Source organism: Mauremys reevesii, linkage group 2 (genome assembly GCF_016161935.1).
Source record: "Mauremys reevesii isolate NIE-2019 linkage group 2, ASM1616193v1, whole genome shotgun sequence".
NCBI lineage: Eukaryota > Metazoa > Chordata > Testudines > Geoemydidae > Mauremys > Mauremys reevesii.
In genome coordinates, this window is record NC_052624.1 from 51,993,795 (window position 1) to 52,020,380 (window position 26,586).

A 26,586-nucleotide genomic window follows, 5' to 3' on the forward strand; every position below is an offset into this window, starting at 1 on the left:
AACAGGTTAGACAAACTTCTGTCAGGGATGGTCTAGTTAATATTTAGTCCTGCTTTGAGTGCAGGGGACCGGACTAGATGACCTATTGAGGTCCCTTCCAGCCCTGTGCTTCTATGATATGCATAAACAGAAGATTCATATTTACTTTAGAGGAGATAAAAAAATGAAAGATATAAGCCATCCTACATCATTAAAACAAAATTAAATAATAAAACAGTAACAACACTAGTATTTCAGGGCATAAGCCAATTATCTGTTTGGTGTTGGAAAGAAACGTCTTGTAACTATCTGGTTATTCCATAACTATCCACTAAGGGGATTCTTGCACCTTCCTCTGAAGTACGTGGTATTGGCCACTGTCAGACACAGAATACTGGACCAGCGTGACCTCTGATCTGATCCAACATTTGCTTTAGCTAAATACAAACACAAGTTATTGGGCTCAATTCAGGAGTAAATGGCTGAAATTTAATGGCTTGCAATATAAAGAAGTTCTAACTAGATGACCTAATCTTGTCCCTTCTGGCCTTAAACTCTGAATCTATTAACATGCAATTCCCACATTAAAAGCTTGCTTCCCAATGCCATGCTCCGACCACTCGATAAGGGTCTGGCCAATAGCGTGGCATCTTATTCTCCCCCTCCCCTAGATCATATTTCTTATTTCAGTTTTTTCCCCCCTATGTTGCCATTTGTGTTTTTTTTTTAATCTCTGAATTTTTTCCCAACCCAGCAATACCATGTTTGTACCATGACAGATATAAAGGAAAACACCTGCAGCATCTGCATTATGCTTCGAGGAACTGCCACAGTAGTTGTGAAGTATTTAGATACATGTTATATTTGTTTCTTCACCCCACGAGACCACAGCAACAGGGTTTAAGTTTGAGGTTAAGACCTATGCAAAACCAAGCCTCAGTGCATGCTTCCTAATTACAGCTAATTTATGGGAAGGATTATGGCAAGGGAAAAAAAAACAAAAACTGCAGCCCTACATGGCACACAGAGAGAGTGTTGTTGTATATACTAAAATTGGGTACGTGTAACAGCTGTGATATGTGTAAGGTCACAGCATCATGTCCTTTACTGTCATTTTAGATTTTCAGATAATGATTTTCCTGGGTTTCTTGTTGCACAGTGAAGATGAGTTTGGAAACACAACTGAGGTAAAGCCAGGCTCACAGAAAGGAAACTTTGTAAATTCCCTTCAAGGCAAATGAGAAGAACGATTCCAGAAGAGAGACAAACAGGTGACTGTGGAACATCTCATACTACACACAAAAATCTGTCTCTCTCTGAGTAGATTTAAACAAATCCAGCCACTACTTCCATAGCCACTTGGGTCCTCTGGCAGTATAGCTGGTGTGGTTCAGCTACTTAAGGTGGATGTAGGCCTAGATAAGGTGGTGCACACAAGAGTATGTGCACCCTGGCCAGATTCTCAGTTCTAGCAGGTCTGCTCAGTGCAGGAAAGGACATGGTGAGAAGGAAGAGTTTTATTCTGTCTTTGTGTTTCCTCACACTCAGATAGCCTTATGGGCTGTTCCTGCAGAGAAAAATAGATAAGAATAGCCGGAGAGCAGCAATACACTGGCTAGTCCCCTACCTGAGACACACTCCCTACATCAGGAGCTATGAATGGGGCCATAATAATAATAATAATAATAAAAGGCTGTTACATGCATAATTTAAGCCAATTCAGTGACCCCTACTACACCGGGGTACTTCCTGGAGGCTAATTCCACTGGTTTTATGACCTTTTTATACCATGAGCAGCATACGAAGAGGATGCAATACAATGAAGAACTGAACCCCATAAATAGAAGAGTCTAGTTCCATGAGAGTTGCATGTACAGCAGAGCACAGGCCAATGTTACAAATCCAGTTAAATTCAGGTTTCCTGGATGTCAAAATAATATACCACTATTCATAATTAGAGTGACAGGATATGATTTTCACTTTCTTTCAAAAAGAGAGCATGAGCGAGAGAGAGATCACAGATGATGAAGTAATAAGAAGCAAATTCAGGCCTGGATCCAAAAAGGTAGTTGCACAGGCTTAAGTACTTCCATTAATTTCAACAGGATTACTCACATGCTTGAACTTCAACTATGCTTAAGTACTTTGCTGAATCAGAGTAAAGCACTGATGCTACTTTGAAGGACTGCAATATTATTTGAATTTATAATAATTGGATTGCATGGTTATTGTCAGAATCTCAGGATCCTAGAATTGAACTATCCAGGACCAGCTGCCGTGTGCTTTTAGTCAAGGGCCCACATCTATAAAATCTGCTCCTTCTGACAGCTCAACAGAACCCAAGTTTGGCCATTTTCAGAGATCAATGTAAAACTCACTTGTTCATTCAGGCCTGTCATTTAATCTTCCATCATCATAGTAAGGGGCTTGTGATGATTTTACTGAGTCACCTGTAGGTTTTGAATTTAAGCTGCCCATATCCTATGGCTATGGGCATCGTATAACATAGGGATGGCCATAAAGATTAGACCGGTGGTCTATCTAGTCTGGTATCCTATCTCTAATACTGCCAGTTCCAGATGCTTTAGAGAAAGATGCAAGAAGCCTTACAGTGGGACATGAGTGTGTTTATGCACATGAATACAATTCAGTAAGTGTTTTTAGGAACAGGTGTTAGTGTGGGATAGTATGAAAATTACATGTCCAGCATTGGGAAAATAGCATATGGCATCAATTTATATAAAGTGCAATTTTTCAGTTTAAGATAGCTAAGAAAATTCACATGATTTTTAATTGTTTTTGCAAGTTTTGAATATAGTACAAATACACTTAAAAAGTAAAAATATTAATGTTCATGTCCCAGTTTTTTTTAGTCAACACCATTAAAGATATCAAAGAGCAATCATAAATTTGTGTCTCTAAATCATCTGATGCTTTTCCAGTGTGAAGAGCATTGTCTATAGAAATAATGAAGCAATCAATTCTGGAAGCATAGCTAAACCTTTGTTGTGTATTTCTTAAGGTGAAAAGTCACTAATTATTTGTCAAACAGGAAGTGACTAAAGGGTATAATGGATTTACTGTCAGGAAAATAACAACCAATCTAATTTTAGTGAAGCCTAAAAGTTATAATCTGAAATGATATAGTTTAATCCAAGAAAAGTTGAAAACTATACTTTAGCTATGGTGGTAATTTCAGTTCTGCAAGGTTATATTTTATTCATAAATCATATTTACTCTCTGTGGCGTTCATTCCACAAACACATAGTTAACTTTAAGCATGAGTAATCCCACCTCTATTCAGCAAAGCATATGCTTAGGTGCTTTGGGACCTGATCCAGACCCTGTTGTCTCCAATCAGTGCCAAATCAGGATAGATTTACTCCCATGCTTACTGTTTTGCTGAATCAGGGTCTCAAGTATGATCCTTGGAGGGGCTGAGCAGCAGCAACTCACACTGGGATTGGATATCCACTTTTTAGAAGGAAATTTAAAATTGTGGTGGAATTTTGGTAGATCATTTGCTTACTGTTTTTTGTTTTACTATTGCACATCCTGACTCCCAATGGTAGTCAGTGTCTCCTAAAATCAGGTTTATATTCTGTGGCATACAGTCAAGATTTGCAGTAGTAAAAGGTGGTAATATCTCTGTTTCCTGCAATGCTGAATAAGCAATTAAAAGCAAATGTCTTGAGTTACACATGAAAGCCAACAGCCCATGAAAATTTCATTTTGGGGGTGGGGGTGGGGTTATTAGATAATTGTCTTTTCAAAATCTAGTTGTGATTTTTGAGATGTTGGAACAGGGCAAGAGAAAGGGATAACTCATTTTTAAACAGCATTTCTCTTTTGTCCTGTAGATCTATCTATCTATGGCAACTACTTATTATATGACTATTAAAAATCGTTCCTCGTACTTCCAACAGAGCTGTTCTGAAGGGTAAATGTCAAAAGTGTCAGCTCTGCGACATCTTCCCCATTTTTCTTGAATCCCCTGGAGGTTACCCTGCCAGAACTCTGCAGTACTTTTGTGGGGAAGTCAAGGGTGTAACACTGCTTGTCCCTCTTCCTTCAGATGAATCCTCCTTCAAGTGAAGATGACCAGAATGCTGCAGTGCAGTAATGTGTAAGGTTCTTGGGACAGTTTTTTAAAGGTATCTAAGCACCCAAAGATGCAGATAAAATCCCATTAGGTACCTACATGTTTAGATGTCTGAATACCTTTAAAAATCTGTCCCTCTGATGTTGTACTGAATGGATAAAAATAGCAGACTGTCTTTGATTTTATATTCTTTAAAATTCAAAAGTGGATAACGAATGAATGGTGGCAGTGATAATTACTCAATTTCCCTGTATAGCCAGTGCCTCTATTGATTTGATTGATGAAGCGCTTGTTTTTCTGTAAAATATAGATATTTGGCAGTGCCTATTTTCCAATAGTAAAATATTAACAAATACTGTAGGATTGCCACTTATTTGTTAACACGTAATACCTACACATTTTCTCTTTTTGAATCTGGTGTAATGTGACAACTTGAGTTGCAATAGTACAATTCCTGATTGCTCTGGTGTTTTTTTTAAAAATGAGAAAATTGAACATGACATTACTTCATAGAACAATATCATTTGGAGCACTGGGTTTGGCGATACTATTGCTTAATCAAAAGCTCAAGCATGCTGCTCAATACAGCTTGCACAACTCCTATAAAATGCTGTATGTTCATGAAGCAGAGTTCTGGTGATTTAGTTCATAGTATCAGCAAATACATCTAAAAGGAGTAGGATATTAGATATAATCATTTTCCAGAGTTCACTTTTTTTAGGCATGCTTATGTATGTATGGTGTATTGGGAATTCAGTCTCAGACATTGTACATTTGGGGGTTCATTGAATAAAGTTCTGTCTGGATACTGTTTGATCAGTAAATATGCCCACAACCCAGAAAATGCTGCTGCCTGACCAGTTGAGATTAGCTATTTCCTTTGCACAGTCTTTTCACACAGGCTTAATCATAGCTCTAGAGATACTCATGATGGGTGGAAGGAAATCTAATGTGTCCTTAAAATTAAGTTTAATCTAATTTGGGACCACAAACATTATTGTACATAAAACATAGTTGTATGGTTATTGTACAGCATCACTCCTAGTTGGAGTTAAGGTATTTTGGGTGCCTTAACTGAATATTTCCAAACCTGTGCATGTTTGGTTGGATTTCTCTTAAGTTTAACCTTAACTCCAAATTTCTTGGATATGTAATGCTTGGTTTTGACATAATTACAACAACCTCATAATGCTTTTACCCCAAGACACTGAGATGGAGTCTCAAACTTAGCTCCACTTTAATTTAGCTTTTATCTGAGAGTTACAATAAAGGTTTGTGCCAGCATTGTTGGCCCAAATTTCCCCTGACCATCCAACTTTGTGTAGCATGTGGTTTGCCACTTAGATGCCTTGACTGTGGATATGGAAAAGCAATTTATCTGTTGTACCCACTAAAACTCTGATCCACTTACTCTCATGCTTAAGTATTTGCAGGATAGGGGTTTAAGTTAGGAGTAATGTAAGACTACAAAAGACCTGTAGATCTCTTGGATTGGAGTCTGTTTATGGTAAATAATTTCCCTGGTTTAATGCAGAATAGCAAAAAAGTGCATTTAAAATAAGAAAAGAAAGAAACACTTTTACAAAACCAAAAAGACTAACCAATATTACTTAAAGCAAAGAAAAACACCAAATAACCAATTCATTAAAATAGAAAGAAAAAATACCTATACTAAAAATTAACATTACAGATTTTTATGGATTTTATTTTAAAAGAAAGGATGCACTGTACTAATTTGCTCTCTGATCACTGAATTATTTCAGCATTGTTAAGTTAATTAACAATTCAGAACCAAATACAAAGACTGCTGAAGTATGCAACCTTACCTTCACCTGCATATGCCAGAATAGAGCGGGCTCGCATCTGTTTTCCTTCTGTGGTTTTGCCTGAGCAGGTGTGAGAGCAGGAGGACCATCCAGACCACATGCTGAGCACACAATCCTTTGGGCATGGAACTTCACAGACAATGGGAATTGGATAGATAGCATCTCTACACAGCTGTCTGTCAACCTCTTCTCCTGGGAAAGAAAAGGCCAGTAGCAGTCTATCATTGTTAAATTAACTTAAAATGAGCAATCAAGCCCAGATGGGCACACAAATAAATTAGATTCTGTTGTGTAAAAACAAAGTAAATAGATTACTCATCAGAATGACTGTCTTCTATGGCCTGATGTTAAAAGAACATGCCACAATTCTCAAATGTACTTATGTAGCAGAATTTGAACTCTGCTGAAATGGATATGGGTGTGGGTGGCTATTGTTATGTTTTCACTTGTCATAGCTACTGTAAATAAATCATGAATATATGATACACATGAACAAAATATATTATATACCCAAACAATGTAAGTATATTAGAGCCAGGCAACTGAGCAGGCTCAATTTGCAGGGGTTTCAGGGAAAAAAAATCTTAATTTTCAGTTCATGTAGTTTTCTCAACCCCTGAATTTTAATATCCACAACTCAGTCAAAAACCAAAACCAAAACCAAAACAAAAACCTTTGCATTTCAGTTGGGTGTCAGAATGTGTACAGGGTTTAAGCAGAATGGTAACAAAGCTTCTCATTTGGTTCTAAACGTTCTTTGTTAATTAGCAGGGCCAACATCTGTCTCTGGCTAGGCCACAGATGTTTTGGGGTTCTCTTGGGTCAAGTGGAGGTGCACGTCTAATTATATACGAAGAGCCTCATTAATGGATTTTTTTTTCAAGGAAGTAGGGGCTGGAGCGCCAATACCAGGATTACATTTATGTCAGCTGCAGTTAAAACTAGGAATCTAAAACTACACAATGGACAAAACACTAGTTAATTTACTATAAGGAACACTGCAACAAGTAATTGGGTCGAAGATCTATCTAGAATGATCTTATTCTAGATCTAGATTCTCTATCGTTACTTCCATGTAAGATTTGTAAACAAATCCTTCATTGGAGATCTTTCAGTGAACCTGAAAGGAAGGGGCTTCCCTGCACAGCCCTGTACGCTGAACCAGGTATTGAGAAGAAGTCCAACTTTACCACTGAGGAAAACACAGAAGCTACTTGGGCAAAGGACAGTACAGAGAGGTGTTAATGGATGGGGGCTCCTGACTCCGCAGTGTTGTGAAGGGTGAAGTCCAGGGAAAAGGTACATGAATACTGCCAAATGAGTAAACGGGTTTCACTGACAGTGACAGAAGCACATTTCTCCTGAGGGTAAATCCTCATCCTGAATAGCAGAGGAAAACCAGGAATTAAGCAGTTTGGGGCCAAAATGAGTCTTGTAGAGAGATGGTCTTGTCACCATAATGTGCATGCATCAAAGAATGAGAACCTAGTTATAGAAATCACTTTCAATAATTCTGGGGACTACACAGGACAGATTTCTAAGGTTCCTTTCACCATTTATAACACTTTACTGAGATGGAAAAATCATAGCCTGTCAATGCCACTTTAACGTACTACAGTTTGCTTCTTTCATTTCTCTTGTTTTTACTGTGCTAAATATTTTAAAATAGCTGTCTCAGAATCCCTGTAATATCAAATGTCAGCATTGAAAAAACTCTATTGCATTATGATTCATCCATTGAGATCTCACTGAAATATGTACACTCTCAATGGAACTCAATGAGAGTCCATTACAGTCCATTGGATCAAACATTTGATAGCTAATGTCAATGAAATAATTTCACATCAAGATTTCCTATGAATTTAGTCCTTGATACAGCAAAATATTTGGTAAAAATAGTTACTATGCTCTTTATGTCTCAGCAGTGAAGACTCAAGTTAATATTAATAACAGATGACCTTTTTGTCAAAGGTTAAGTCAGTAGGAGCTGTGGATACTGATAATGGTGGGTACTCGTGGATCTAAAGGTGGAGGAGGCCTGGAATTACTTCAACTCAAAGCTGCAGAAACTTTCAGAAGCCTGCATCCCAAGAAAGAGGAAAAAATCATAGGCAGGAGATGGACCAAACTGGATGAGCAAGCATCTCAGAGAGGTGATTAAGAAAAAGCAGAAAGCCTACAAGGAGTGGAAGATGGGCGGGATTAGCAAGGAAAGATACCTTATTGAGGTCAGAACATGTAGGGATGAAGTGAGAAAGGCTAAAAGTCATGTAGAGTTGGACCTTGCAAAGGGAATTAAAACCAATAGTAAAAGGTTCTATAGCCATGTAAATAAGAAGAAAACAAAGAAAGAAGAAGTGGGACCGCTAAACACTGAGGATGGAATGGAGGTTAAGGATAATCTAGGCATGGCCCAATATCTAAATAAATACTTTGCCTCAGTCTTTAATAAGGCTAATGAGGAGCTTAGGGATAATGGTAGGATGACAAATGGGAATGAGGATATGGAGGTAGATATTACCACATCCGAGGTAGAAGCCAAACTTGAACAGCTTAATGGGACAAAATCGGAGGGCCCAGATAATCTTCATCCAAGAATATTAAAGGAACTGGCACTTGAAATTGCAAGCCCATTAGCAAGAATTTTTAATGAATCAGTAAACTCAGGGGTTGTACCGTACGACTGGAAAATTGCTAACATAGTTCCTATTTTTAAGAAAGGGAAAAAAAATAATCCGAGTAACTATAGGCCTGTTAGTTTGACATCTGTAGTATGTAAGGTCTTTGAAAAATTTTTGAAGGAGAAAGTAGTTAATGACATTGAGGTCAATGGTAATTGGGACAAAATACAACATGGTTTTACAAAAGGTAGATCGTGCCAAACTAACCTTATCTCCTTCTTTGAGAAGGTAACAGATTTTCTAGACAAAGGAAACGCAGTGGATCTAATTTACCTCGATTTCAGTAAGGCATTTTACACGGTTCCAGATGGGGAATTATTAGTTAAATTGGAAAAGATGGGGATCAATATGCAAATTGAAAGGTGGATAAGGAACTGGTTAAAGGGGAGACTACAACGGGTCGTACTGAAAGGTGAACTGACAGGCTGGAAGGATGTTACTAGTGGAGTTCCTCAGGGATCAGTTTTGGGGCCAATCTTATTTAACCTTTTTATTACTGACTTTGGCACAAAAAGCGGAAATGTGCTAATAAAGTTTGTGGATGACACAAAGCTGGGAGGTATTGCTAACACAGAGAAGGACTGGGATATCATACAGGAAGATCTGGATGACCTTGTAAACTGGAGTAATAGTAATAAGATGAAATTTAATAGTGAAAAGTGCAAGGTCATGCATTTAGGGATTAATAACAAGAATTTTAGTTATAAATTGGGGACACATCAGTTGGAAGTAACAGAGGAGGAGAAGGACCTCGGAGTATTGGTTGATCACAGGATAACTATGAGCCGCCAATGTGATATGGCCGTTAAAAAAGCTAATGCAGTTTTAGGATGCATCAGGCGAGGTATTTCCAGCAAAGATAAGGAGGTGTTAGTACCGTTATACAAGGCACTGGTGAGACCTCATCTGGAATACTGTGTGCAGTTCTGGTCTCCCATGTTTAAGAAGGATGAATTCAAACTGGAACAGGTTCAGAGATGGGCTACTAGGATGATCCGAGGAATGGAAAACCTGTCTTATGAAAGGAGACTCAAAGAGCTTGGCTTGTTTAGCCTAACCAAAAGAAGGTTGAGGGGGGATATGATGGCTCTTTATAAATATATCAGAGGGATTAATATTAGGGAGGGAGAGGAATTATTTAAGCTTAGTACCAATGTGGACAGAAGAACAAATGGATATAAACTGGACACTAGGAAGTTTAGGCTTGAAATTAGATGAAGGTTTCTAAGCATTAGAGGAGTGAAGTTCTGGAACAGCCTTCCAAAGGGAGTAGTGGGGACAAAAGACATATCAAGCTTAGTCTTGAAGCCAGATAAGTTTATGGAGGGGGTGGTATGATGGGATAGCCTAATTTTGGCAATTGATCAAAGATCAATTGTCAAATTATCAGCAGGTAAGTATGCCCAGTGGTCTGGGATGGGATGTTAGATGGGATGGGATCTGAGTTACTACAGATAATTCTTTCCTGGGTGCTGACTGGTGAGTCTTGCCCACATGCTCAGGGTTTAACTGATCACCATATTTGGGGTCGGGAAGGAATTCTCCTCCAGGGCAGATTGGCAGAGGCCCTGGAGGTTTTTCGCCTTCCTCTGCAGCATGGGGCATGGGTCACTTGCTGGAAGATTCTCTGCACCTTGAGGTCTTCAAACCACAATTTGAGGACTTTAATAACTCAGACATAGGTTTGGGATTTGTTATAGAAGTGGATGGGTGAGATTGTATGGCCTGCGTTGTGCAGGAGGTCAGACTAGATGATCATAATTGTCCCTTCTGACCTTAAAGTCTATGAGTCTATAATCACAAGTCTACAAAAATTTGCTTTCTCCCAAGCACAAAGTTAGCCTTTTATTACTAAAATATAATAAAAATAATCTGAACCATTAAGAACCCATCTAAATAGAGACTACATGTATTCTGTGCAAAATGTACAGAATCTTAAAGCCTCTCTGTCACAGGCCAGGAATGTACACATCAAGTTCCAAACTTTAAAAAAAAACATTTGTGTGCAAAAATAAATTCCTGAAAATCAATTTTTACAATGGTACTGACATGTTGTTACTCTCAGCATTGTTAAGTAATGCTATAATATGACATAGGGTTAAAAATAGATTCCTGCTAAAATGGGGCAGTGAAGGGGGCTTGTTTTGATTTGGGTGCACTACTGTCTCCCAACTTCATCTCTGTCAAATCTTTTATTCACACTTGTTCTCGAGTCACAACAACAGGCAAAATCTCAAACCTCTCCTTGACTGAGTTAGTGATGTGCAAAGTTCTGAGGCTCATTTTGTATGAGTATCCTAAAGGTTGGGTGCTTATCTAAATTACCTGAACCTTTGAAATCAACCCATCAGGCCTCACACAACGCTCTCTTACCCCACAACCTCCCTCAGTGGGCTCTGGCTCCTCCCCTCTACAGCTCCTTTTAAATTATGAAGGGCTAACATGGATGGTCACTGCTGTAATAGCATTGGAAATCTGGATTCCTGTTTGCCTCAACAAGATGAAATCTGATTGGGTCAAAAGGGAAGGAGTGGACAAGCATTCCCTGAAGAGGCTCAGTGTCAGAGTAAAGATACATACTATTCTCGTATTGCTCCATCTCAAGGCAAGACTCAATGCTGGAAACTTCCAGGGCATCCCCTATGTTCGAAAAAAGCGCCTACTGTCACAATGAAGATTAGAGTGGAAAAGCATAGGGCTATGTTAAAATTTCCTCATCTCTGCTCTCTTGGTGAAGTATTTAACTAGAAACTCAAGTTTGATTTCACTGTGAGGGATGAAGTTAATTACAGGATTAGTTTGGTCCATATTTAAACCAGAAAAGTTCACCCTTACAAATCAGAGTTCTTTGTATGTTAACTGTCTATTATAACAGATCATGGCTCTGGGTTATCCCATTCTTTTATTGAACAAGTATTCAGGAAACCGGATACATTTAGCAAATTAAGATCCAGAAGTTGTCAAAAGTCCAATTTTTATCTCACTGGTGGCAAAAGAATGGAGAACAGTTAGAAGATAATATTTTATTATGGATATTTCATGTATTTGGAGGTCTATTATATGTAGACTAAGTTGTTTCTAACATTTCACTAATGCTTTTTTGAGCAGCCAGACTTTTGTTGCTACCTTCTTTAAAGCGCATAATATATTCAACTACCAAAAAACATTGACCATATGTTAGGAACAATGACCAGAGTAAAGACCACACCCATTTGGAAGAAATCCCACCAGACCAAAGTTGTCACCAAAGTTTTATTTTTATACTACTATATTTATATGGCATGGCAGTCAAGCATAGTCCTTTGCAGAGCACTTACCATCTAAACAGATGAAATAACAGACAAAAAACGGTAGGCAGATTGGGATATTTTGTCACGGCTGAGACATAGGTGGTCTGGTCTAACAATTCATGTAGGGTGGAGGACCAGGTCCCCACACCAGCCAGAGTTAAGAACCAGAAAATCAGGAACCAAGGTCAGGAACTGAGAGTAAGATATCAGGAATCAGTCCAGGTCAAGAAATCAAGAGATTAGGATCAGGTTATGACCCAGAGATCAAGAACCATAAATCAGATACAAGGAACCAGGCCAAGTCGGGAAATCAGGAGATCAGGACCAGGAGACAATAGTTGGTAGCATTGCATGAGCAGTCCAATTTTAGAGGAATTGGGTAGAGGGTAGAGCTCAGTTGTATAGACAACTTCCTGTTCCTCCTTCTGGCTTAAGCAGGGGGAGCAGACTACTCAGGAGCTCGGGTGTTCTGCCAATTGGGGGTCAGGGGTGAAGCCTCCGATCTGAGTTTGGCTTCAGATAGTCCTGGTTCTAGCTGATGCCAGCAAGCTATCAGGTGGAGGGTCGGTGTATGATGTCTCCCCGGCAGATCTGGTTTAGGACTCATGGGTTATGACACTTTTTTCCTCCCTAAATTCTACTTTTATTTTTGTGCGAATTATTTCCTATTTCTTGTTGTATTTTTGTTTTACTATCTCTTTCCTAACTTACTTTCCTATATTTTCAACTTTTCTATTTTCCTTTGTTATTCCTTTATTTGCATGATACTTAAACTGTCATAAATTAGATGACATCCATTAAAATTCAGTTCTGAGCGAGAGCTCTTATTTTTAAAAAAGTGCCTACCTAGTTGGGCAATATTTCTATGATACAACGTATAATGCAGATGCCAAGCTAGGTTCACTTTCTGGTGCAGGGCGGTGCAAACTGCACATGCGAGAGCTGCTCTGCACAGGAGGGTTGGGAGGGATTCACTCCTTACCACAGGAAAGGACAGGCTGTGTTCTTCAAGAGTTCCACAAGTGTCAAGAGAAGATTTAGTCTTTGCTTGGGCTCTACAGGTACCCCATCAGTGGTCGTCCTAACCTCAACCTCACCCTCTTCCCCAGGCAATATCATGCCAGCTCCCAGTGGAAGAGTGACTGATGACATCACTACAAGCTTCCTCTGGGCATAGTTTCTGCTACTGACACACTCCATTTATGTATGTGCCAGCACCACAACTGAAGCTGGCCCAACTGGCAAGAAGCACTTTATTTTTTTAGACCAACAAGTCAGACTTCTACAGATCAGCTGCACCCTGCGAATGGCAAACTCTTGCTACAGCAGAATAGGCTGCATGCTCATAAGTATCAGAGTAAATTTCCATGTGATGTTATTCAGCACAACAATCCCTTTTACTGCACTCCCAAAGCAGGCTCTAAATGAGGACACTGAAGACAATACAATAAAACCAGCTCTATTAAGACAGTGCATGCCTAGGTGCATTATATAAATTGCTTACTTGAAGCAAATGGGGTGGCAAGTAAAGGAACATTTGGCCCTTTATTTTTAAAGCCCAAATGTAAAATAAAATCTTTATTGGACTCAATAAGCCACACAAGACAACTGAACTTTCCTCTAAAATTAAAGTATAATAGGAACAGAAGCATTCCACAGGGAAAATGAAAACCTTAGGCTTGGTCCCACGTCTAGCAATCAACCAGAGTCCCTGAATGGCTATAACCTAACAACTTGATGCGTACAGTCAAAAAGTCACTGCAATAAACTGGATGAAATTTCTGGAGAGCTTTAAATGTCAACAGAACAATTTTTATTTATCATAAAAATTAATCATACGGTAATAAACACTGTAGACTGTGGAAGCCTCAGGTCTGCAAGAATCTGTGTGGCCATGTTCTGAAGTTCAAACAAAAATTTATACAATCCAGCCTAGAAATTAACATTGTACAGATTTTTGCCTTGGCACTGGTTAGAATCCAAATAGGTTGAAGTCAGTCCCTAATGTTTGTATTAGTGCTTCTGAGGCTGTAAAACAAGAAATGTCTAAGTGCCAACTTATGGTGGTATCTTGAGATTTCTACACTTCTTGGAAGTGTCATATGATGGCCTCTTCTGAGGTACAACAGATGCGATTGTTAAGTAGATCACAGGAAACATGGGCTAGATACAAAAACTGCTATTTCTTACTTAATAAAAAAACAGACTAAACAAATGTAATTAAATATTAAAATAGGAAGGTTGATTAGGGTCACAATGCTATGGCTGGAAATCTGATGTATTAAATGCACAAACACCGCATACAAGCATTTTAAGACTATATTTAAAATCATAAGAAATCAGGAAATGCAAAATTAAGGATTCAGAAACAATGCTAATTCAAAAGCACTACATATGCTGGATGAGTTATGGCATACATTTTGGACATACAATGCAACATACTTTACTACACATATAGGTCCCAATCCTTGGGAATGCCAAACCTGCACTCAGTGCAGGATCTGGTGGGAGAGAGGAACAGAGATGTCAAAGGCAACTTTATACCGTCTTTGCCCTCCCACAATTCCCAGGGCAACCTAAGGACTATTATAAAAGTACAGTCACCTTCAGTTCCCCCCTCCCCACCCCAAGGCCATTGCAACAGCTAGCAATTGCTGGAGTGGAGCAGATGCCAACCAAACTCTCTCCAAAAATGCTGTAGGAGGAGCGATATCTGGAATTTTCTCTGTGGCACCTGGGGATTCAACTACGCCAGGAGATCTTCAGATGGCCACTTAGGACAACTTTAAAGCTGCTTTGTGCTGCTGGAGTGAGAATATAGCCTCTATAGAATATGTGTACAGTATGTGAGCTATACAAAGTATATCTACACAAAGCCACTGAATTAGCATTCCTGTTGGAACCTTAGTTTTTGCATTTTCTAATTTTTTGTTATGCCAACTCTACAAATGTAGTTAAGTATTAATATAGATTTTGCATAAAATGTGTTATGGGCATTTTAGAGAAAAGATGAGAAGAGAAGAAAAAGGAAAGAAAATAGAAGCTTTAGAAGTATTCAGCTCATAGAATTTATAAGCTCCTCTGGCTTTGCAGGTGGAGCTGTTAGCTCTCTATTCTTCAGTTATCTGGCTTGCAGAGCTAACAAGCTCTATCGGTGGAGTTATTAATTCATACAACTAGACACTTACGGTATGTCTGCACAGGGATAAAAAACCTGCGGCTGGCATGGATCAGCAGACTTGGGCTTGAGGTCCTTGGGCTCCAGGACTGAAAAATCACTGTGCAGATGTTCAGGCTCCAGCCCAAAACCAAACGTCTATACTCTGAATTTTAGCCTTGCCAGCCCGAGTCCGCTGACCCAGGCCAGCTATGGTCCTGGGTCTTTTATCCCTGTGTAGGCATACCCTTAGGGTACATCTTCACTGAAATGTAAGCTCAGGGTTCAAACTCAGGCTCAATCCTAACCTTCCTTTCATCTACACATAATTCGTGCTAACCCAGGGCTTGGCCAGGGCTCCAGGATCCCATAGTTGTGGAGGGTCCAAGCCTGAGTCAAGCTGGGACCCCGGCTTCAAGCCCTCTTGGGTATGTCTATACTGCAATTAAAAACCTGCTGCTGGCCTATGCCCGCTGACTCAGGCATATGGGGCTCAGGCTTGTGTGGCTATTTAATCAGGGTATAAATGTTTTGGCTCAGATTGCAGCCCGAGCTCTGAGATCCTCCCCACCTCACAAGGTCCTAGAGCCCAGGCCAAGCCCAAACGTCTACACCACAATTAAACAGCCCGTTAGCCCGAGCCCCATGAGCCGGTCAGAACTGGCACAAGCCAGCCATGGGTGTCTAACTGCAGTGTAGACATACCTATTGCTTCTCAGTGTAGGTGCAGCCTCAGTGGACTTGTGCTCTGGGAGTCTGCCAAAAGTATCCCACAATTCCATGAGTTGATTTTCTTTGTCCTCTGGAAGTCAAGTTTGGTGAATGGTCAAGTTTTCCTATTGCACCACAAACAAAGGGCTAGAGTGGCCATGCTTTGGAAGTGTGTCTAGGCTAGGGGTGGTTGGACTCGGGCCTGCATAATGCAGTGTAGACATGGGAAACTCAGATTGGGACTCAGGGTTCAACAATTCCTAACCTATTGCTGCAAATGAGTGTAGATACTCAAGCCCTAGTTTAACAAACCCAGGGTCTCCTAACTCAAGTTCTACTAACCCCGGGCTTACACTGCAGTGTAGACATACCCTCAAGGCTTGTCTATACTTGGAAGTTACAGCATGTTAGAACATGACCCTGAGGAACTATAGTAATTAACATGATATAAAATGTTCAGTGTAAACAGGGCCATCATTTTTAACTTGTGTCAGCCAGCTGTGGTATACCATAGGATGAATCATAATCAGCTGAGACAATGTTAAAAACAAGTCCTTACTACAAAGTTTACATTGTGCTAGTTACTATGAGTCCTCAGGGCCTTCCTTCTAACACAATGTAATTTCCCTACATAGACAGATGACACTTAGGGAAAGATCGTGCCTGGCCCTTGTTTGTATGTGTATGGTGGGCAGGGACAGAAGGAGCCATCTCTCTTTATTGAACTCTGATGCAACACAAGGGCATAACTGCAGTTCTTGGTTCCCTCCTAACATCCTCACAGCGAGCCAACCACTGACCCCAAATTGGCTAGGGGCGTGATGTGGGACACAGCCGCAGACTATGCTCTGTGCCCATTCAGTACAGTTTGGCCCTTACCTTAGCTGTGGAGATAAACGTGTCTACAGATGCAGTCTTGTGGAAGTTTCTGTAATGTTTGCTCAGTTGATTTTAATGTGCTGCTAACTTTATTTTTAATACTCCTTCCCCCACCCCTCATCAAATTTAGCAAACCATATAACTCCTCACTGAGGATTATTTAAATGCCATAGTTTCAAAGTTTTTTGAGGTATTCCTACAGGGAAAAGAATGTGATTACATTTTTAAGTGGGAACAATGCATTTTTTACCCTCTTGTAAATCAGAAATGTCCCCCCAATTTTTTTTTCCTGCTTCACCTTTGCAGAGAGAGAAAATAAAGAAAATTTCAATCCAAAATGTGAGTTTTGTTTCAGAAAGTTACAAGCATGTCAAAGCGGGATTATAATGGTGTAACTAACCACTGTGCTCATGAATAGTTATCACACTACTCTGAAAAAAAACAAAAAAACAAAACCAAACAAACAAAAAGCACACAATGTAAGGTAGGTAAAGTTCAAGCAAGGCAGGTAAAAATAAAATAAAATATGGGAAATCACTACAAATTTGGAACAAACCTGAGTTAGCACACTAGACTTTCACCTTTAAATACCTTGTCTTAAATATAGCTGCTTTTCAGTTTAATTTTGAATGGGTAATTATATAGATTACAAAAAACACCAATACACAATATGAGATGATTGACAGCTACCATTTCCTAGCTTTCATATCAGTGTTTAGATTCCTCCAAAATTCTCTAGAAGAGGAAAAACCCAGTATGTCTAGTACTGGAAATCATAAAATTCTGCCTTAATATTTACAACTGAAAGCTTATCTAGACTTGAATTGTTGCAGCGTTGTAACTGTGCCGCTGTAGTGCTTCCGTATAGACAGGACGGTTCTCCATCTCCTTAAGAGGTGTGTGTGGTGTTGACACAATTCTTCTGTTGACGTTGCACTGCCTACACTGGGGGTTAGGTAGGCTAACTTATGTTGCTCAAGGGTGTGGATTTTCCACATACCCAAGCGACATAGCAGGGTCAACCTAACATTTAAGTATAGACCAGGGCCTAACACTAACCTTTCCCTCCAAAACATGCTGTTGCCGCCAATAATGTTGAACAGGGAACAGAGAGGGGTACATTACAATTCTGACAGAAATCCATTGTAAAGAACAGAAGTCCATAATATTTTGCACATTAAAAATGATTTCTGACCTTTTATGAACCTGACACTGCTAGAATCAGAAACATTTTGCTGTCTCTTTTTCCTCCCATTTTACTCTGACTTTCTCTGGTGCTCTGAATGAGAATCTAGAATGAAACATACCTCACACTGAGACTGAAAGTTCCCTAGTAAATTCACCTTTTTTCTTATATTATTGACTGAGGAAGGCACTCACTCTCTCTCTCAGTACATGTCTCTAATTAAAATCCATGCACTACCAGCGGAAGCTGACCCAGTTTTCATTCTGCAAAGGGTAGTAGAGAAGTTAATCACTGGAAACCTAATCAAATGAACCATTGTAGACAAAACAAAAGACATTTACCTGCAATTTGTCATTATTTATAGTCCTCTTGAACATACCAGCCTTTTAAGAAGGAGTTTTAGAGGTAAAACAGCACATGAAGCAAAGTCTGAACTTTTGCTCTTACTAATTCGATATTTTCCTTGTAGTAAATATTTTTGGTTGTCGTAGAAAGAACTATACAATCTTCTGTTTACCTCAGCACCATTTATAAGCTCTGGACAATATTTTGTTCCTATTTTTCTGTCTAAAGAACAGAGACTCTAAGGCAGCTTTAATGTTAATTAAACATAATTGGAGAGTCCTATTTACAGTAGCAAAACTATTCTTTTTCTCTGTGAAATTCTTTTCTATTCCTGTTCTTGAATGATCACTTCTATGACATGAAAGAATCTCTCTCTCTCTCTGACATGCACTGACAATTTTCAACAATTTTGTGGATCATTGACTAAAGTATATATGTTCTATATATTGTACCCTGATTGCTGCCTTGGTTTTCAGCTATCCCTGGATGAGAAGTTAGTAGATATTATTTCTTTGTATTTTTTTCCATAAGTTGAAAATTAGCATCCTTTAAAATTTCTCCACAGTAATACATCAGAAACATCATTTTGATACTATTCTGTACAAATATATGCAAAAAAGGGAAAGGGAAAGTCACAGCTAAACTGGGACAACACATTTCAAGTAGAAGATGAGTAAAATCTATCAACAAACTGGTATAGTTATAATGGGTGTCCATTCCCAAATGTCAGCATGATTTGGAGCATGGCCAGAGTTTTACTCATAGGAGTTTTACTAGCTAATAAGAAACTGATTCATTTTAGTTTTCTTTACCATAGGAATCATATTATTTAATGGCTTTCCTGAATTGATTTCTTAACACAATTCTTTGAGGATCTTTAAGGTGTGGCATTACATAGCAATTTACAAAACAGCTACAGTGCATTTGCAATCACTATCAGCTACAGTAGTTCTTGCATTCCAATTTATTGCTTAGGTGATGCTGCTAGCTGTGTGTATTACATCAGTTACTAATTCCCTAACCACAGGCCTCTCCCTCAATTACTTCTGTTAAGTAGTATTTGCATTTAATTATGTCTTAATTAGTTGATAGTTAATATTCGTGCAGTCATTTTCTTTTAAGAAGCCTAAGTAGAAATGGGACTGATTTCAAAGAAGACAAATATTCAGACGTGTCTCACATCTGTTGGTGATGCTGAGGTCTAAGAATGTTTCTCTAACAGATTAAATGAAAAGAAAAGATTATTGTATTGAGATCAGCTAGTTTAATGGTTTATTTGCAACTTACTCTGTTGTTTCAAAACAGAACTTAACACTATTAGAGTAGTCCTTTACTTTTTAAAAAAGCATATGGTTTGTTAAAAGACAATAGCAACGCAAAATAAGAAATATGATACTTTGGGACACTACTTGCAAAATACCAATTTAATAAAGTGAATAGAGATGAATGTTTTTAAGTAGGAGAGTTGTGCACACAAACACACATAGAACTGTATCCAGTTCATCTTGTGCACACAGTTAGCATGACTGCCCACGCAAACCAGGTACTGCACATAGAAATGACCACACAGTCACTTAACTTGCCCTTTACATGTGCAAATAACAGACCACATGCACAACTGTTGGACCTCCTACCGTTTTTAAAATGTAACTGTAGAAAATCAAATATGGTTGTTTTCTCCTTTTTAAAATAAATATTCATAATTACAGTATAATACCTATCTGAGACAATCTGGAAAGAGTCAGACAAAGACCGCTTTCCTTTTCTATGATACTGGATTCGAGGACCAGGCAGAAATAACTGAAAAGCAAAGGTAGGTAGAGCTCAAAACTTACCACAGCTGGCTGCTTCCTAAGGAAGAAGCAGGGCTCACTATGGAAGAGGCTTCACTAAACACAGGAGCAAGTGGTTGTGTGTTGTTGTTGAGAACGTTTTCTTGTTAGTTAGGGAGCTGTGCAAGAGGTGTGGTCTTGCAAAACCCAAGAATCTATGTGGAAATCTATCCCTAACTCAGAGATATCTAACAGAACCATTGTTCTTTTCTCCAGCCTCTCCACAGTAACCCTACTGTCCTCACCTCAGTCCCAGCTACGGTGACCAGATAGCAAGTATGAAAAAACAGGACAAGGGGTTGGCGTATGAGGCACCTATATAAAATACAGCCCTAAATATCAGGACGGTCCCTGTAAAATTGGGACATCTGTTCACCCTAGTCCCAGCTGACAGCACAGCTTCTTTTTGCTAACTTCCTCACATCGCTGCACATCAGCAGCTACAGAGGGGAGCCAGAAGGAGTTATTCCATCCCAGATAGCGGATTAGAAATTTACCGGGTCTGAAGGACAGTATGCCAGAGAGATAGACTACTCCATAGCTCCGCCTTCTGCTTCCCTGTCCTTGAATCACCACAAAGTTCTGATCCTGGGATACTCAGGAAGAGGGGCTACTGAAAGGTATAATGGAGAACCAAAAGAGTATTCTATAAAGATGGTGTTCTCCATAATAAGTACTCTTATGGGAGGGATAGCTCAGTGGTTTGAGCATTGGCCTGCTAAACCCAGGGTTGTGAATTCAATCCTTGAAGGGGCCACTTAGGGATCTAGGGCAAAAATTGGTCCTGCTGGTGAAAGCAGGGGGCTGGACTCAATAACCTTTCAAGGTCCCTTCCAGTTCTAGGAGATTGGTATATCTCCAATTATTATGCTAACAGGGAGTTTCGCAAGGGAGTTCTCCAGGTGAAGGAGGAGCAAATACAGCATCTGTGGGGTAAGTGACTGTCTGTAGTGTGTGTTTGTTTGTGTTTGGGGGTTACTTGCTGTGTGCTGAGCTTGTGTTTGTCAGTCTGTTTGTTTGTTTGTTTGAGGGACCGTGTGCTCTGGCTGGCAGTTGGAGGCAGGTTTGAAAGCTCGAAGCCTCTGGTAATTGGCTGAGCCTTAACCAGTAGGCGGGGCATTCACTCAGGCCAGGGCTTTATAAAGCTGCGCACAAGTGACCAGGGAGCTTTGCGAACAGGGGCTGCTAACAGGGAGTTTCGCAAGGGAGTTTAGAAGGGGAGTGGGAAGGGAGTGGGAGTCCCTCACCAGCCCTAACCCCTTCCCTGTGGTCCCCCTAAAACCTATAAACCGAACCACATTTCAAAACTCCTTTCTGTAAACCACCCGTCCATTAAATAGGAGACAACGCAGGCAGAAGCCCAGCAGCAGAGTCAGGGCTATCCAGTTTATTGCACTGAGTGTTGCATGTATGATTACCTGCCCTGTGGGCGGGTGGCGTATGTGTGCAGTCGGTGCAAGGAGCTCCTGGCCCTCAGAGACCATGTACGGACTTTGGAGGCCAGGGTGGCGGAACTGGAGGAGCTAAGAGAGGCAGAAAGGTATGTTGATGAGGCTTTCCGGGACACTGTAGAATTGTCCCACCTCCGCTCAGACAGCCCCTGTGCTGTTGAGGAGGAAGAATGGCCCAGGGAAGTAGAGCAGTCAATGGGAGCAGAGGGAAACCTTCCCGTAGTTGGGACCCTCCTTCCAGATGGTGCTGGGGTCGCCTCTCGCACTGAGGTTGCCTCTCCGGGGGAGGGAACTCCAGTTTCTAGGAAAAGGCAGGTGTTAGTAATGGGAGATTCGATTATTAGAAACGTAGATAGCTGGGTCTGTGATGACCGGGAGAACCGTATGGTGACTTGCCTGCCTGGTGCGAAGGTTGCAGATCTCTCGAGGCATCTAGACAGACTTATGTGTAGTGCTGGGGAGGAGCCGGTGGTCGTGGTACATGTAGGTACCAATGACATAGGGAAGGGTAGGAGAGATGTCCTGGAAGCCAAATTTAGGCTGCTAGGGAAGAGACTGAAATCCAGGACCTCTATGGTGGCATTCTCAGAAATGCTCCCAGTTCTACGCACAGGGCCAGGTAGGCAGGCAGAGCTTCAGATTCTCAATGCGTGGATGAGACGATGGTGTAAAGAGGAGGGGTTCACGTTCATTAGGAACTGGGGAAACTTCTGGGATGGGAGGAGCCTATACAGGAGAGATGGGCTCCACCTAAACCAAAGTGGAACCAGACTGCTGGCACTAAACATTAAAAAGGTTGTAGAGCAGTTTTTAAACTAGGAGATGGGGGAAAGCCGACTGCTGCAGAGGAGCGTGTGGCTCAGACACAGACTTTTCTTAGGGGAGAGTCTGATGATAGAGAATCTCCAGGTTATAGTCAGGAGCAGAGGACTGAAGAGTATAATGTAAGGGCCGGATCAGATGATAAACAGTCACATAAAAAAGAATCTGGCACATCAGAAAAAGGCAGGCTAATAAACAGGGACAAGTTTTTAAAGTGCTTGTACACAAATGCCAGAAGTCTAAATAATAAGATGGGTGAACTAGAGTGCTTTGTGATAAAGGAGGATATTGATATAATAGGCATCACAGAAACCTGGTGGACTGAGACCAATCAATGGGACACAATCATTCCGGGGTACAAAATATATCGGAAGGACAGAACAGGTCATGCAGGGGGAGGAGAGGCACTATATGTGAAAGAAAGTGTAGATTCAAATGAAGTAAAAATCTTAAGCGAATCCACATGTTCCATAGAATCTCTATGGATAGAAATTTCATGCTCTAGTAAAAATATAACATTAGGGATCTATTATCGACCACCTGACCAAGACAGTAATAGTGATGATGATATGCTAAGGGAAATTAGAGAGGCTATCAAAATTAAGAACCCAATAATAGTGGGGGATTTCAATTATCCCCATATTGACTGGGAACATTTCACTTCAGGACGAAATGCAGAGATAAAATTTCTCGATACTTTAAATGACTGCTTCATGGAGCAGCTGGTACGGGAACCCACAAGGGGAGAGGCAACTCTAGATTTAATCCTGAGTGGAGTGCAGGAGCTGGTCCAAGAGATAACTATAGCAGGACCGCTTGGAAATAGTGACCATAATACAATAGCATTCAACATCCCTGTGGTGGGAAGAACACCTCAACTGCCCAACACTGTGGCATTTAATTTCAAAAGGGGGAACTATACAAAAATGAGGGGGTTAGTTAGACAAAAGTTAAAAGGTACAGTGACTACAGTGAAATCCCTGCAAGTTGCATGGGCCCTTTTTAAAGACACCATAATAGAGGCCCAACTTCAATGTATACCCCAAATTAAGAAAAACAGTAAAAGAACTAAAAAAGAGCCACCGTGGCTTAACAACCATGTAAAAGAAGCAGTGAGAGAGAAAAAGACTTCCTTTAAAAAGTGGAAGTCAAATCCTAGTGAGGCAAATAGAAAGGAGCACAAACACTGCCAACTTAAGTGCAAGAATGTGATAAGAAAAGCGAAAGAGGAGTTTGAAGAACGGCTAGCCCAAAACTCTAAAGGTAATAAAATGTTTTTTAAGTACATCAGAAGCAGGAAGCCTGCTAAACAACCAGTGGGGCCCCTTGACGACCAAAATACAAAAGGAGCGCTTAAAGACGATAAAGTCATTGCAGAGAAACTAAATGGATTCTTTGCTTCAGTCTTCAGGGCTGAGGATGTTAGGGAGATTTCCAAACCTGAGCTGGCTTTTGTAGGTGACAAATCTGAGGAACTGTCACAGATTGAAGTGTCACTAGAGGAGGTTTTGGAATTAATTGATAAACTCAACATTAACAAGTCACCGGGACCAGATGGCATTCACCCAAGAGTTCTGAAAGAACTCAAATGTGAAGTTGCGGAACTATTAACTAAGGTTTGTAACCTGTCCTTTAAATCAGCTTCGGTACCCAATGACTAGAAGTTAACTAATGCAACACCAATATTTAAAAAGGGCTCTAGGGGTGATCCCAGCAATTATAGACCGGTAAGTCTAACGTCGGTACCGGGCAAATTAGTTGAAACAATAGTTAAGAATAAAATTGTCAGACACATAGAAAAACATAAACTGTTGAGCAATAGTCAACATGGTTTCTGTAAAGGGAAATCGTGTCTTACTAATCTATTAGAGTTCTTTGAAGGGGTCAACAAACATGTGGACAAGGGGGATCCGGTGGACATAGTGTACTTAGATTTCCAGAAAGCCTTTGACAAGGTCCCTCACCAAAGGCTCTTACATTAAGCTGTCATGGGATAAATTAAGCTGTCATGGGATAAAAGGCAAGGTCCTTTCATGGATTGAGAACTGGTTAAAGGACAGGGAACAAAGGGTAGGAATTAATGGTAAATTCTCAGAATGGAGAGGGGTAACTAGTGGTGTTCCCCAGGGGTCAGTCCTAGGACCAATCCTATTCAATTTATTCATAAATGATCTGGAGAAAGGGGTAAACAGTGAGGTGGCAAAGTTTGCAGATGATACTAAACGGCTCAAGATAGTTAAGACCAAAGCAGATTGTGAAGAACTTCAAAAAGATCTCACAAAACTAAGTGATTGGGCAACAAAATGGCAAATGAAATTTAATGTGGATAAATGTAAAGTAATGCACATTGGAAAAAATAACCCCAACTATACATACAACATGATGGGGGCTAATTTAGCTACAACGAGTCAGGAAAAAGATCTTGGAGTTATCGTGGATAGTTCTCTGAAGATGTCCACGCAGCGTGCAGAGGCAGTCAAAAAAGCAACCAGGATGTTAGGAATCATTAAAAAGGGGATAGAGAATAAGACTGAGAATATATTATTGCCCTTATATAAATCCATGGTACGCCCACATCTCAAATACTGTGTACAGATGTGGTCTCCTCACCTCAAAAAAGATTCTAGCACTAGAAAAGGTTCAGAAAAGGGCAACTAAAATGATTAGGGGTTTAGAGAGGGTCCCATATGAGGAAAGATTAAAGAGGCTAGGACTCTTCAGCTTGGAAAAGAGAAGACTAAGGGGGGATATGATAGAGGTATATAAAATCATGAGTGATGTTGAGAAAGTGGATCAGGAAAAGTTATTTACTTATTCCCATAATACAAGAACTAGGGGTCACCAAATGAAATTAATAGGCAGCACGTTTAAAACAAATAAAAGGAAGTTCTTCTTCATGCAGCACACAGTTAACTTGTGGAACTCCTTACCTGAGCAGGTTGTGAAGGCTAGGACTATAACAATGTTTAAAAGGGGACTGGATAAATTCATGGTGGCTAAGTCCATAAATGGCTATTAGCTAGGATGGGTAAGAATGGTGACCCTAGCCTCTGTTCGTCAGAGGATGGAGATGGATGGCAGGAGAGAGATCACTTGATCATTGCCTGTTAGGTTCACTCCCTCTGGGGCACCTGGCATTGGCCACTGTCGGTAGACAGATACTGGGCTAGATCGACCTTTGGTCTGACCCGGTACGGCCATTCTTATGTTCTTCCTACTGCACTAGCTCTGGATTCCCTCTATAATAGTCACAGGAACAAACAGGTCCAAAGAAAAATACCTTCTCAGAAAGATGAAATCATGAAAGCAATATGGGGAGAATCTTAAAAATGCATCAGGAACACATTTAAAAACTCATATTTCCTCATAAAATTGTTGAAAATGAGAGGACTAAATTTCAATGTATACTTAGGCTATAACTGGTTAAAAATAATGAACCCACACTTTGGGGTACAATATTAATGCTTCCTGTAATCCCATTGTAATGTTTGGTAACGGGAGAACATATGTATCTCCATTTATATTACAGTCATCTATCAGGATTACAGTGATGTAGATACAGCCTCTAACTTGACACAGAGGGATAAAAACAGGGAGAGGAATAGTATCCCCCCATCCAAATAGTTATTTTTAGATGTAAAATGCAGTGCCATCTGTCACATATGTAGGGAGGGCAGATTAAGCAACAACAAGAACAAAATATTTCCCATAACTATGTTAGCTCAGAAATGTATTTTAAAAATGCAATATCCTCAGGTATTCAGCTGGGGGCAGGGGGGACTAACTTTTTCCCCTTGAAAATGCAAACACCTAATTCATCCTTCAATTCTCCCCTCTGGAAGAAGAGGAAAATGTTCTGTTCCTTTTCTCTTGTTACCAATGAAAACACCAGGACATTTTCTGGTTTCCATCGTTAAACATTTATTTTTACTAATTAATCCAATCTCTTATTTTTCACTGTCACTTTCTAACTGTACCTTACTTCTGCCCAGACCGTAGTGTTGAGTTTTCAACTCATGTACAGCTTTTGGAGATCATGCAGATGCCTCTTAGAAAAAAGAATGTTTCAGCTCTACTGATGTGCCATGATAACTGGCCTCTCTACCTTATAAACGTGCACACGCTGAGTGACCATATTGCACATGCTGAGGGCACATTTTAGCATTGCTATCACATGGCCTGATGTCACTTACAGTGTAGCACAGCCAATTTAATAATTGGCATGGCTGGCTGACTTGCCACCTTAAATCGAGTGAGAAAACACAGTGTAGATATTACAAAAGGAAAACAACAACAAAAAAATGGAAAATTCCTCTTTTTATTCT

General features: G+C 40.0%; 1 protein-coding gene across 16 annotated transcripts in view; it reads right to left on the reverse strand.

Annotated features, from left to right (window-relative positions):
* Positions 1-26,586, reverse strand: part of THSD7A (thrombospondin type 1 domain containing 7A) — a 556,843-nt gene that overhangs the window by 111,665 nt on the left and 418,592 nt on the right. For all 16 annotated transcript variants that reach the window (XM_039524530.1, XM_039524529.1, XM_039524540.1 and 13 more), the window contains one exon: positions 5,908-6,099. In XM_039524530.1, coding sequence (XP_039380464.1) covers positions 5,908-6,099 — 192 coding nt within the window. The remainder of the gene's footprint in view (positions 1-5,907; positions 6,100-26,586) is intronic.